The 13,385-nt window shown below is 40.8% G+C and overlaps 1 protein-coding gene across 3 annotated transcripts; it reads left to right on the top strand.

Moving 5' to 3' along the window:
- The first annotated feature begins 403 nt into the window (after positions 1 to 403).
- cbx7b (chromobox homolog 7b) lies at positions 404 to 13,103 on the top strand. Of its 3 annotated transcripts, none has more exons than XM_084741230.1 (7): positions 404 to 615; positions 5,882 to 5,925; positions 7,258 to 7,323; positions 9,312 to 9,375; positions 10,457 to 10,726; positions 10,766 to 10,844; positions 12,311 to 13,103. In XM_084741230.1, exons 1-7 carry the CDS (start codon positions 547 to 549, stop codon positions 12,514 to 12,516), a joined length of 798 nt encoding a protein of 265 aa, XP_084597356.1. In that variant the 5' UTR covers positions 404 to 546; the 3' UTR covers positions 12,517 to 13,103. The 3 variants fall into 3 exon arrangements, with proteins under 3 accessions (XP_084597356.1, XP_084597355.1, XP_084597353.1); XM_084741229.1 differs by having other exon boundaries at positions 10,457 to 10,800; positions 10,831 to 10,844; XM_084741227.1 differs by having other exon boundaries at positions 10,457 to 10,844.
- Positions 13,104 to 13,385: the final 282 nt, after the last annotated feature.

Genomic DNA, 13,385 nt, shown 5'->3' with positions numbered 1-13,385 from the left:
TATACATACAGCCTGTGGCACCAACTTGACTACAGTACTCATTTTTGGATGTGCAGGTTAATATTAATATTGCTCTCTTAACTTCAAACTCTGCTTAGTACTATGTAGGTTACTACAGTAACCTTCATATCTTCTGTGGTAAAATGTTATTTTTTGATTCATGTATTACAACGTAGTGTTTCTATTCATTGAATGATGAGCACTGTGTTTGGTATCATCCACACTCTGGTGGATGAATGATGAGAACGATGAGGCAGCTGGTGGCGCGCGCGGACTCGTTGTAAACCGGAGCGCGCGCCGGCAGACGGGAGCGCGCGGAGCGGTGTGCAGATGTGTCGCAGATTTTGTAAAGTCACTGGACGCTCGCAAAGATCCACCACAAGGAAGTCGCTCCGGATAAATGGGCCCTTAAACTGTGTGGGGGGGAAACAGGGCGGCTGAGGGAGAAGCGGGAGGAGGACAGGGCTGTCATAAGCAGTTAACGTTAGCTTAGTTTGAACCAGAGAAAGACGTTACTTTGACAGTTAAAAGCCGACGTGCAGAGAGATGGAGCTGTCAGCGATCGGAGAGCAAGTGTTCGCTGTGGAATCGATCGTCAAGAAAAGAGTTAGAAAGGTAACCCTTATCAATTTCTCCTAAATGTGTCAGCGCGTTTGTCCGGGACATGTGAAGGAGACACGTTTTTTGGGAAGAAGGGATGCTACTTTGGATGCTAATGAAAGCTTCTGAGATTAAATGAGCAGAATTGCGCGGCTAATCTGGTTATCTAATTGCAGGCTGTATAAAGGGGGCGGGTTACAGGAGGATGTCCCTTTAATGTAACGTGGAGAGTGTTGTCATTACACCACAGCTTAACATGTCAGCTGTTTGGTTAAATAGGCTGGAGGAGGAGGACACGGGGTGATGTTATCAACCAAACACCTTCATTTTGGGCCTGTTTGCTCGTTAATTGGATTTGGGTGTAACGTTAAGTTACCATATGGTGTTGACAGAGGAGGTGCGCAGCTAGAAATGATGGTTCCCCCAGAGCGCTGAAGCCCCCCCCCTCCTCCCAAACTCCACTGTTTACTATTACTATCAGTTTATTACTATTACGTTAGTTCACCTCACCATCAGTGTGTGTCAGTGTGTGTGTTAGCTTTCTTTTTTGTCAACAAGCTGTTTAACAAAGTAGTAGGGGAGACCAGGAGCTATTATAACATTTTTTACGTTTTCCTTTAGAGCTGCAACTATACTTTCATTATCGATTAATCTGTTGCTTATTTCCTTCGATTAATCAGTATAGTAATCCTGTCACTCCTCTGTTTACTATTACTATCACATTAGTCCCCCTACCCCTACCACCACTGTATGTCTCTCTTAACATTTAACCTAGATAAAAAATGTTTAAATACACAGTTGTGGGTAAAAAAATAATTGAAAGACTTAATAATAAAAATATCTCTTTTTCTGAAGTATGCTAAGTTACAAGCACTGATACAAAAGTAGGGTATATTATCCATTTATGTGAATTAGTTGCATTTTTTGTCAATAAACTGTTTAAACAGAGAAGTAGGGGAGACTGGGGGCAATTGTAACATTTTTTACATTTTCCTTTAGAGCTGCAACTGCCAGTTATTTTCATTCTTGACTAATCTGTCCATTATTTTCTTGATTAATTGATTAATTAATCCTGTCACAATCTTGTCACTTAAAAAATAGGTCCAAACAAATTGAGCGCACAGACATACAGTACAGGCCAAAAGTTTGGACACACCTTCTCATTCAATGCGTTTTCTTTATTTTCATGACTATTTACATTGTAGATTCTCACTGAAGGCATCAAAACTATGAATGAACACATGTGGAGTTATGTACTTAACGAAAAAAGGTGAAATAACTGAAAACATGTTTTATATTCTAGTTTCTTCAAAATAGCCACCCTTTGCTCTGATTACTGCTTTGCACACTCTTGGCGTTCTCTCGATGAGCTTCAAGAGGTAGTCACCTGAAATGGTTTTCCAACAGTCTTGAAGGAGTTCCCAGAGGTGTTTAGCACTTGTTGGCCCCTTTGCCTTCACTCTGCGGTCCAGCTCACCCCAAACCATCTCGATTGGGTTCAGGTCCAGTGACTGTGGAGGCCAGGTCATCTGCCGCAGCACTCCATCACTCTCCTTCTTGGTCAAATAGCCCTTACACAGTCTGGAGGTGTGTTTGGGGTCACTGTCCTGTTGAAAAATAAATGATCGTCCAACTAAACGCAAACCGGATGGGATGGCATGTCACTGCAGGATGCTGTGGTAGCCATGCTGGTTCAGTGTGTCTTCAATTTTGAATAAATGCCCAACAGTGTGACCAGCAAAACACCCCCACACCATCACACCTCCTCCTCCATGCTTCACAGTGGGAACCAGGCATGTGGAATCCATCCGTTCACCTTTTCTGCATCTCACAAAGACATGGCGGTTGGAACCAAAGATCTCAAATTTGTACTCATCAGACCAAAGCACCGATTTCCACTGGTCTAATGTCCATTCCTTGTGTTTCTTGGCCCAAACAAATCTCTTCTGCTTGTTGCCTCTCCTTAGCAGTGGTTTCCTAGCAGCTATTTGACCATGAAGGCCTGATTCGCGCAGTCTCCTCTTAACAGTTGTTCTAGAGATGGGTCTGCTGCTAGAACTCTGTGTGGCATTCATCTGGTCTCTGATCTGAGCTGCTGTTAACTTGCGATTTCTGAGGCTGGTGACTCGGATGAACTTATCCTCAGAAGCAGAGGTGACTCTTGGTCTTCCTTTCCTGGGTCGGTCCTCATGTGTGCCAGTTTTGTTGTAGCGCTTGATGGTGTTTGCGACTCCACTTGGGGTTTTTGCAATTTTCCGGACTGACTGACCTTCATTTCTTAATGTAATGATGGCCACTCATTTTTCTTTAGTTAGCTGATTGGTTCTTGCCATAATATGAATTTTAACAGTTGTCCAATAGGGCTGTCGGCTGTGTATTAAGCTGACTTCTGCACAACACAACTGATGGTCCCAACCCCATTGATAAAGCAAGAAATTCCACTAATTAACCCAGATAAGGCACACCTGTGAAGTGAAAACCATTTCAGGTGACTACCTCTTGAAGCTCATCGAGAGAACGCCAAGAGTGTGCAAAGCAGTAATCAGAGCAAAGGGTGGCTATTTTGAAGAAACTAGAATATAAAACATGTTTTCAGTTATTTCACCTTTTTTTGTTAAGTACATAACTCCACATGTGTTCATTCATAGTTTTGATGCCTTCAGTGAGAATCTACAATGTAAATAGTCATGAAAATAAAGAAAACGCATCGAATGAGAAGGTGTGTCCAAACTTTTGGCCTGTACTGTATGTCTTGAAAAATAGCCGCTCTGGATTATTAAGCATAGCTAAACTGTTTAAATATATAGTGATGAGTAAAAAATAATGAAAACACTTCTCTAATTCTGAAGTAATTCTGAATCCTTGTGTTTTGTTTTCCTTAGACTTGTAGTATATCTACAGACAGTGCAAGTCGTCTTCCATGGAGTCTACCATGATGTACCACCATGTTTCTACAATAGCCCAGAACAGACAAACCAAACACTGGCTCTAGAAAAGTTTCACAGCCACTGTAGGTTCTCCTACATGCTTGGAAGTGGAGGGTGAAATGAGATGTTTGCAATCTGAAAGGTCACCACTAGATGGCACTAAATCCTACACACTGGTCCTTTACCAATGTCAGCACTAATATACATAATATACACATAAAGACATACTGTCTTTACCAAGTGTAAGATGTATACAACCAACAGAATTATGGCAAAATATACAGTATAAAGACAGATGCCCCTAATTGCCACACAACCTAACTTGAACTTCTATTAAATGTTTCTAATGTAGATTTACTTGATATTAATTTGTCTACATCTGTAAATGGTTTGGTTGAAACCCAAAGTGAGGCTTCATAGAAAGTGAAAGTTAAGTAGTCACAGAATAGGCAGATGTTAAAACCACATGGCATACTGAGTGGACTATATCTGTCAATCCACAGGCCAAACACGTGTACTCATGTTGCTTCTAACTGAGAGATAATTGTCTGATATTTATTAAATATTGGGTAATAAACTGATATTGCTGTTAGAGTTGGATAACCACACATTAAAGGAGGGATGTGCTATTCTTATCCAATTCACTTTTTATATAAGTTCAGCAAATTTCACCTTATGATCTTCTAGCTCCTGTCTGCTGTCTGCATGTGGTTCACGCCAAAAGCGAAGCAAATATACACCTCACATGTCAGTTTATTCACCCCAAACAGGCAGCTGTAAGCTAATGAGCAACAAGCTAACAGGTAGCAAGCACCGGCTGGCACGCTTGTGTGTGAGCCTCTGACAGCATTCGCCAGAGATGCCTGTTCTGTCTGTTTTATTACTCCTGTCTCTCCTCTCCCCAACTCCTCTCTTTTCGTTCATAAAAATACATTGCTCCTCCAGTCAGTAGTCAACATGAACAAAGAGACTAACTCACTGTACGTGGGTCACTACCGCAGACAGTTTGAGAAGCGAGAGTGACAAAAAATCCACTTTTTAATCCCAAAAGTTTAAAAAGCAAACTCTGACCTCTCCTCTCGCTGGTAAACGGGGCTGTGACTCCTCCGTGGGTTTCTGCTTCAGGCAGGTTGAGAAGCAGGAGTGAAATTAAATCCACTTTTTAATTCCAAAAGTTTGAAACATAAATTCTTACCTTCCCACCTCCCATTAAAAGAGACATCAGGTCTGTCCTTGGCTCTCTCCCCAAAACCTCCTTGTCTCTCAGCAGCTATCTGTCGGATCTGAGCCTTACCTCTGCCCTGTCCTGTCCCCAGCTCTCAGAAACTGTCTATCGAGTTTGTGCCTCAGCTCCGCCCTGATTCTTTCCCATTCTTGTATTTTCATAGTAATATAAAATATTACTTGCCTTCATTGAGGCTACTGGTAACTTCGGGCAGGAGACACGCTGGATTCCTCCATATCCTTCAGCTGTTACTGTCACTTCCTTGCCGATACATGCTCACAAATTTGAGGGGCAGAGCTTCTGAAAAGCGCTGAAGGAAGGGGTGTGTTAGTCTTCAAATATCAGCTGTCTTTCTAAAATGACGCACCCCACCTTTAATGATATTTTTAGAATTGAATCAAACAAGAAATCCAGGCAGGTTTTTGGGTTACCAGAGTACACAGACGCATGATGCTACAAAATATTATGTTACCATATCAGGGCTCTACATGCTTTATAGATAAATTAATTATTACATTTCAAGTTATGATAGATAGCACTTCTTTGTGAACAAGTGCAGTCAACTGTGTTAATTTAGGCCCAAGTCTCCCCTGATATGCAGTATTTTCATGGCCTTTTTTATTGGGAATTTGGTGACTAAAATGAAGTCGGGAAAAGCGGTGACTTCACCCACTGAGAATACTTTTCAGGGCTTGGAAGTTATTGGATGATGTCACCAAGGATGACTAACTCTGAGAGGCTTGGCTGGTATACGGAAAACATACTGCACACTTTACATTATCTGTTAATTATAGATGCTGTCTGATGGCATGGCGACATCCTACAACACATAAGCTCCATTCGACAGCCAGAATATAATGGAATGTGTGCATTAAATAGATAACAGGATGTAAGTTAAATATCACCTACTGCTGTATGATACTATAAATGCATAATTCATAAAGATTTGTATCTGCCTCAGGAAGTAAGTGAACCCTGCAACAAATGATAGATGTATTTGGGACAATGATGCATCACACGTGTATTAAGGCCGTTTTTTAGGCAGTGAAAAGCTACAGTACATTCTGTGATATAATTTATGAAAATAACTTCTTGGCTGATACTGCTCTAAAACTTTATGTCTCCGCAGGGAAATGTGGAGTATCTGCTGAAGTGGAAAGGATGGCCTCCAAAGTAAGTATGTTCTTAATCAGAATAATGGCTGGATTAAACACTCGTGAATGTGCATCATATTGAAATTGACATTTACAACAGATTTCACAAGTTCACAGAAAACTCTTCTTTTCTGTGAACTTGTATAATCTGTTGTCATATAAAAGATAAAATAAATACAACAAAAATATAAAATCAGGAGCAAAGATAGCTCTGAATGCTTCATAACACCACTCCTAGAAATAAAGGGGCTAACTAGAACCATAAAGGGCTCTTTTGGCTTGTCCCCGTAAGAGAACCCTGTTTGGCTCCTGATAGAACCTTTTATGTTTAAGTGGAAGAAAAGGTATCTTTTATTCCACTTGGAACCCTTTCAGAGGCTTTTACTGAGAACCCAACATAAAGGGTTTTACCTAGAACCATCTGTGAAAGGTTTCACCTAGAACCCCCGAAAGGAGAACCCCTCTATGGTGCAATGGAGCCCTGGGGGTTCTATCGAGAATCTGTCTACCTTTTAAGGTTGCTAACAAAAATCCAGCAAGGGTGTTCTATGAAGCACCCTTTTATATTCCAATGTTTTCATCTAGATATCACCTAGGGGGTTCTATCAAGAACCCAACTGAGGGCTCTACTGATACCCCTTTTATATTCCAAGGGTTTTATTTTGAACCCACCCAAGGGTTTCTACAGAGAACCCTTTTATATTTAAAGGCTTTTATCTAGGAATCACCTTGGGGGTTCTACCAAGAACTCTTTTATATTATGGAACCCTTGACAAAACTTTTTCTTCCAGAAGTGGTTCTTAAGATGAAAAGGAACCCTTAGTCTCACAATGAACCCTTGACAAACCCTTTCTTCAAGAATAGGTTCGTCAGAAGCAAACCCTAACCCACATAGGGCGTTCTACAGAGAATCCTATTACATTATTATTAGTTTTTCATGGATTTCAACAATCCTTCAAGACATCTTTCTTTCAAAAAGTGTTCTTTAATCTTCTTTAATGGAACCCTTATTTTTACAAATAACCTTTGATGAACGCTTTCCTCAAAAAGGGTTCTACAAAAGTAAATGGCTGCGGTAGGAACCTCAGCCCTTCAGGGTTTTTGGAACCCTTATTTCTAAGAGTGTTCATAAGTGTACTAGGTTCATCTAAAAGAAAATGAAGTATTAACTAACAGTTAATTGTAACAGCTTAGTAAACTGGTACCTCGATCAACTCTCTCCTTTTCCTCAAAAAGCAGCGTACAGGGTCACATCTTAAAATAGCTAATGTTAGCAAAACACTAACTTAATAGCTAAAATTAAAAATAAAAATAAAAGAGGCTGGTATATGCTTTGTTCTCCATCTGGCAGGTACAGCACATGGGAACCTGAGGAACACATTCTGGACCAGCGCTTGGTGCAGGCCTATGAGGAGAAGTAAGGCCACACTCAACATTTCATACTTGCCCGATGAAAAGCCTTTGTCTGAATCCAGGGAAAACCCCAGAGGGTTTTACACATAGTGGAGGAGGAATTTGCAGAATAAATCACTTTTCTTCTTAAATTATATTAATCATAAAGAGATTATGACTCAGCAGACCAAGGCCAGGGTTGTTGGATTGTGACTAGATAACACATCAAATCCACATCTAAAGACAAAAACATAAGGAGGCCGTTGCCATCCAAATCATTTCCAAAGGTGGTCAGACGCACATCTGGACACATTTATAATGGTGCTGTAAATGCACTCTGATGTGGATGTTCATGCAAAATAAATAGATGGTGTCATTACACACTAACAAAGTTTCTGTTTACATTCAGTGTTATTCACCACAACTCATTGTTTGTATCCTTGAGTTCTCACAAATAGGTTGAATCCATTTCCTTTCTTTTTTTTTTCTTTGGCAAGCTTTTCATGCTCCTAAATTTCTCTGTCATCATCACTTATTTTATGCATCAATATAGCTGATCTCAAAGCACAGCTGCTGGCTGTATATTACACATTAACATATTATGAGCTGCAATCAAATGCCATACTTGTTCAGTTGTCTGACAACAGAAAATAGATGAAAAAATACAAAAAAAATCACTGAGATGCCAGTTCTAGTCCCGTGCGAATAGGGCTAAAGATGATTTGAGTGAAGTGATTTTTCCTCAGAGTCTGAAACCCTCATTGTTTATATCCATGTTTACTTGCCAGCAGTTTTTTTTTTCTTTTTTGCGTTTACTGGTGTTTTTTTGTTGCCTTAATGGCACCTCACTGCAAAAAAAGAAGTGAGAAAACTCAAAACTAACTCAAAGATTATTAGTTGGTAAAAGGTTTTCAAACTTTTTGAGTTGGGTTCAAAACTCCTCAAAAACTTGTTTGACAAATATTTTTAAATTTGGGATGGCAATGATTAATAGCCATTAAGAGTGTAACTGATCAAAAATGTATTAATTTATAATTAATTTTTAGAAATGGAACTATTTACGCCTCGTTTGACATTTTTTTGTCCAGTGGAGCCATTTGTTGAATAAGAAAACTTTAACTAAAAAATGAGAAACAAGAGAGAAAAAAATGAAAATATGAAAATGAGAAAAATAAAATGTATTTTGTATCTTAATTATTAATTATTAATAAATTAAGTGAATGTAAGTACTTTGAACTAGTGGTTAAGGAAAATGCACAAAATTTTCAGCTATTTTAAAAGTGCTTTTTTTTTGTTTTTTCTTTTTGTATATGGTTTATGTTTAATTTTTCTAAGGTTAATTTTACTCTATGGCTCATTTTACAACTCAGGCTTCTATAATGAGATATTAGTTGTCATTGCTTTTTTTTTACTCACAAAATATATCAGCAAATGGGTAAATAAATAAAAATGAAAATAAATCTTTTCATGGTGGAATGCTGAAGATGAATTTAGGGATCACATAGCCTGAGGAAAGAGGTACAGTTTCTTTTTGCATACTTTAAGAATAAGGTGTGGAAGCTTTATATCATAGTTGAATGGTGCCACACCGTTGTGTCATGATTGGTTGGACTGTTGACCTACGTGTGCACACATGCATGCACGCAAGTACTTCATGCCAACCCAGTCAAAAAAGTCTGGACACGCCTCTGATCAGTGGAATATTGAAAAATCATTTGCAGAAATGTGTAATGCGTCACAGGGGTGTGCATACATGTGCATCCGTGCACCAGAACAAACAAAACAGGCCCCACGAGTGAAACACTGCTCCATTGTGCTGCTACTGATCAAACACTTCACATGATACCTTGAAGGGACAGATGTTTTGTTGTTAATACCTGATATATTTTTCTGATGTCTAATTGTAATCCACTGGCACATCCAGATACTAAAATGTTCAAACACAGACTTTAAAGTGGCCAGAAGACATTTTGCCACCAGCCTCTTTTTTTAACAGTGTGCTTGGCTTTTCAGAGAGCAGAGAGACAGATCTCTGGGTCACAGGAGAAAAGGATCCAAAGCCAAAAGACTTCTGCAGGTAAAGTTTGAAATGCATTAAAATGATGAAGACTAATTGTGTCTCATTTACATAACTTCGACATTATTTTTAGACTTGTTATACAACTCTCTTCCTCTCCTGTTGCCATGTTGGTCCCAGTGATGCTGCTGTACACTGTAGTTTATTTACCTTTTCTATCCTGCCATCTCACTACTTTCTATACCCACACTCTTACAAATAAAGGTGATAACTAGAACCATAAAGCGTTCTTCAGTTTGTCCCTCATTCATTCCTGGTTGAGCCCTTCCACTTGGATCCCTTTCAGATGGATCTACCTAGACCCCAACATAAATGGTTATACCTAGAACCGTCTGTGAAAGGTCTCACCCAGAAGCCCCTATGAGAGGTTCAAAAGGAGAACCCTTTTGTGGTGTAACAGTCCCACCCAGAACCCTCTCTGGGGGTTTTATCCATAATCTTTTAACATTCTAAGGGTGCAAACAAGAACCCACCAGCAAGGGGTTATTTCTAGAACCTACCCAGGGGGTTCCACCTAGAACCATTTTTTATTCCAAGGGTTTTATCTAAAACCCACTGAGATGTTCAACCAAGAACCCTTACATATTCCAAAGATTTTATTTAGAACCCACCCAGGGAGTTCTTCTACCATCTCCATACTATGGTACAAACAAGAACCCACCTAAGATGTTCTACCAAGAACCCTTCTATATTCCAAGGGTTTTATTTACAGAACCCTAGACAAAACTTTCATCCAAAAAGGGTTCTATTGATTAAAAGGTTTCTTCATGGAATCTTAACCTGTGACAAACCCTTTTTTTCAAAAATTGGTTCCTCAGAAGCACATGGTTCAGGAAGAACCCTTTTGTATCCTAGTATTTTAACTAGAACCTACCCAGGGGGGTTTACTGTGAACTGTTTTATGTTTTAGTACAAAGAACCCTTCAAAAATTGGCTCTTTAGAAGCAAATGGCTCTGAGTAGAACCTCAGCCCTCCAGGAAGAACCCTTTTGGAACCCTTATTTCTAAGAGTGCAGTTTGAGTGTTAGTCAAGTTCTCGCAGTTCCAGTTGTCAGGTGTTCTCTCTTTGCTATTTGTTCAGGATACTGTCTACACCATGGATCTCCGCAGCGCTCACAAGACCCCAGAGAAGCCTCCGCCTCGCCTGCGTCTCTCGCTGACACGCTCTCTGGCATCTGAGGACGAGGATCAGCCGTACGGTGCCTGCAGGCAGGACCCGCAACCACAACCGGCACATCGAAAAAGCAAAGCCAGGAGGTCACAGTTCCAGTGCCTTGACTCAAACCCTCCGAGTCCCACACAGGAGGACTGGGAAGGCCGGGGAGAGGAAGAAGAGGAGGAGGAGGACAATGTTGAATATGAAGAGGACAGAGAGGAGGAGGAGGAGGAGGAAGAGGAAGAGGAGGAGGAGGAGGAGAAAGAGAAGTCTCTAAAGGAGACAACAGTGAAGAGTAGAGGCATTTTAAATGGTAAGTGTGTCAGTCGGTCAGCCAGTAGACTCTAATCAGCATCACGACCCAGTTTACTTGACTCTGTGTGAACCTTCTAGTAGGCACGGACACGCACAGGCTTTTTTCAGTGGGCACGCAACCAAAAACATAGAGCCTCCTCCATCCAGAGCTGATTAAAGAGCAAATCATGCAGAGGTCAAAACATAGACTCATTAAAGTTGAAGTCTCTGTTGTGCATATAAATGTAAAACAAGTTACTATAGAGTCTCTACGAAGATCCACTGACAATCGCACAGTCTGTCTTATAATGTAACATCTCTGTTTGACAGGTTTGGCACCATAGCAGATGTAAGTCTCTAATAAAAGACTAATGAATTTTAAGTTTGCACAGCAAAGGGCCACAGGCAGGAATCAAATCCATGGTCGCTGCTGAGGACTCTGTACCTGTACCTAAACCTTTCAGGTTACCCTGAAATCTGTATCACTTCAGTGTATGTTATATTTAGAATATTTTCACTGCTTTACCTCACCATCAGATAGCCTTTTCCAATTGGAAACCACCAGTTTGTTTGTTTTATTCTGAATCTGAACTAACCCTTTATAACACAGAAGTCCTCTTCCTGTTTTGCGAGGTAGAATCATGTTTTTGTCACTTGAATCTGGGTGGTTTGGAGGAGATGATATTTAGCTTATATAATGGCAATTTCCTGACAGAAAAGGCTCTCTGGCATCAAGAAAGGCAGTTGAAATATTCTAAATATTGCATACACTTAAACTGATGTTGATTTTTTTTAGGTGGACCTTTTTAGGTAGCTAAATTCTGCTGTTCGTAAGCCAAATAATTGCTCTCTCCAAACCAACCAGACTCCTTTAGCAAATATAGTAATTTTACCTTGCAGGACAGGGGAGTTGCTGGTTCATCTCTGCCTTGATCTGTTTGTGATATTGTGCAACTTTTAGATTCACTAAAGTCACATAATCACACAAACAAATTAATTGATCGAAGGCAGCAGTAGACCCTCAACTCCTTTGTTCTGCAAGGTAAAATTACTGTTTTTGCTAATGGAGTCTGGCTGATGATATAGAGAGGGTGATATTTGGCCTAAAATATACAAAATGCAGTGTGCACTTAAACTGATAATGTTTTTTTGAGGTGGCTTAAATAGATTTTAACGCTGACCCTGTCCATAGCAGTACATCTTAGCTTTCTACACAGAGAATCTTACTGCTTCTGACATAACCAGATTTTGACAAAATAATGGTGTGGAATACAGAATGGGACACTTCTGTCCTCCCTATCACGCCAGCAGCACTCAGAGCTGTCTGTTCCTGCAGTCCTATCTGCCTTTGTCAGTTTATAACATCTATCAGCAGAGATAATCAGTCCAGGCCAGTCCAGGGAGTTTAACTCAATAATAGGATACATGTGATCAGCTTGATTCAATGACACTCAACTCTTTTCTCTTTCTGCCTTTCTCTCTCAGGTCAGGGGAGGACTGACAATTGGAGCTCCGCTATCGGACCAGGCGAGGTCACGGTATTGGAGAAGCCGGAAGACGAAGTCTGGAGACCCATCGTAGGTCCAGGGGAGGTGACGGTCACGGACGTCACCCTCAACTCCCTTACTGTGACTTTCCGAGAGTCGAGAGTGGCCAAAGGCTTCTTCAGAGACTGGGGCCTGGAGGTCTGACATGTGGTGAAGTCTGAGTAGGTTGGTGGGGAGGGCGCTGCGAGAGGGAGCTGGAGGCACCGGTGTCGTCATGGTGTGTGGACGGTAGTTGAGGGTTGAAGGGGTCGGTGTTTTCACTCCCTCTCTGTAACCTCTCACTCTGCTCTTCCTCTCACCAGCTACTTCCTGGTCAGTGGTATGTTTACATGCACAGAGTCACCTGGATACACGCCGATCTCCAGTTAACGTCATATTTAGGTTAAGCTGTTCACCTTCGTTCTGGTGGGACTGAGTTGCTTTGAGTTAAAGGAGTATTAGACCGCTGTAACTGTTTGTGACTTCTGTTCCAGAAGAAAAGCGTGACCCAAGTGGCCAGGCTGAGTGAGATGCAGTCACTGGCACTGGGGGAGCTTTGGGCCACTTTTGGCCATGCCAAGTCAAACCATGCCATGCTAATTTGTATTTCCATTACCACTTTTAACACGCAAAGCTGTGCCAAGTCTCGCCTGAGATGGGGCCGGAGTGTTACGGACTTGCCTCTAAGTGGGCTGCGTTGATATCTCACCGACTGACGACCTCTCTAAAACAAGCCGTGTTGTGAGACTGAACTCGTATTTGTGCAGGGGAGCAGAGAAAAAGATGTTTTTAAAAGTCAGCTCTCAGTAGTTTTGTAGCTTCTAACTGAATCTCTGTTGTCTGAAGTTTAGCTCCTCTCCAGAGTCGCTGTTTGTACCTTTAGATCTCAGGTTTATTTTACTGTTTCATGTTGGCCTTCAGCCATATAAGAGTCATGTTTAGTTACTGCAGATAAAAACCCAGCATTTCCTGATGTTGCTGCTTCGTAATGAAAGTATTCAAACAACAAAATTATTTTTATTGTGAAGAATTTG

Source organism: Lutjanus erythropterus, chromosome 17, assembly GCF_056507025.1.
Source record: "Lutjanus erythropterus isolate fLutEry1 chromosome 17, fLutEry1.hap2, whole genome shotgun sequence".
NCBI lineage: Eukaryota > Metazoa > Chordata > Actinopteri > Lutjaniformes > Lutjanidae > Lutjanus > Lutjanus erythropterus.
Note: the sequence above shows the minus strand (reverse complement) of the source record. Positions and strands in the feature narration are given on the sequence as shown.

Coding starts and splice junctions, on each gene's coding strand:
- cbx7b (XM_084741227.1), top strand. CDS start 547: ATGGAGCTGTCAGCGATCGGAGAGCAAGTGTTCGCTGTGGAATCGATC. Junction 616..5,881: donor TCAAGAAAAGAGTTAGAAAG/GTAACCCTTATC, acceptor ATGTCTCCGCAG/GGAAATGTGGAGTATCTGCT. Junction 10,845..12,310: donor GAGTAGAGGCATTTTAAATG/GTAAGTGTGTCA, acceptor TTTCTCTCTCAG/GTCAGGGGAGGACTGACAAT.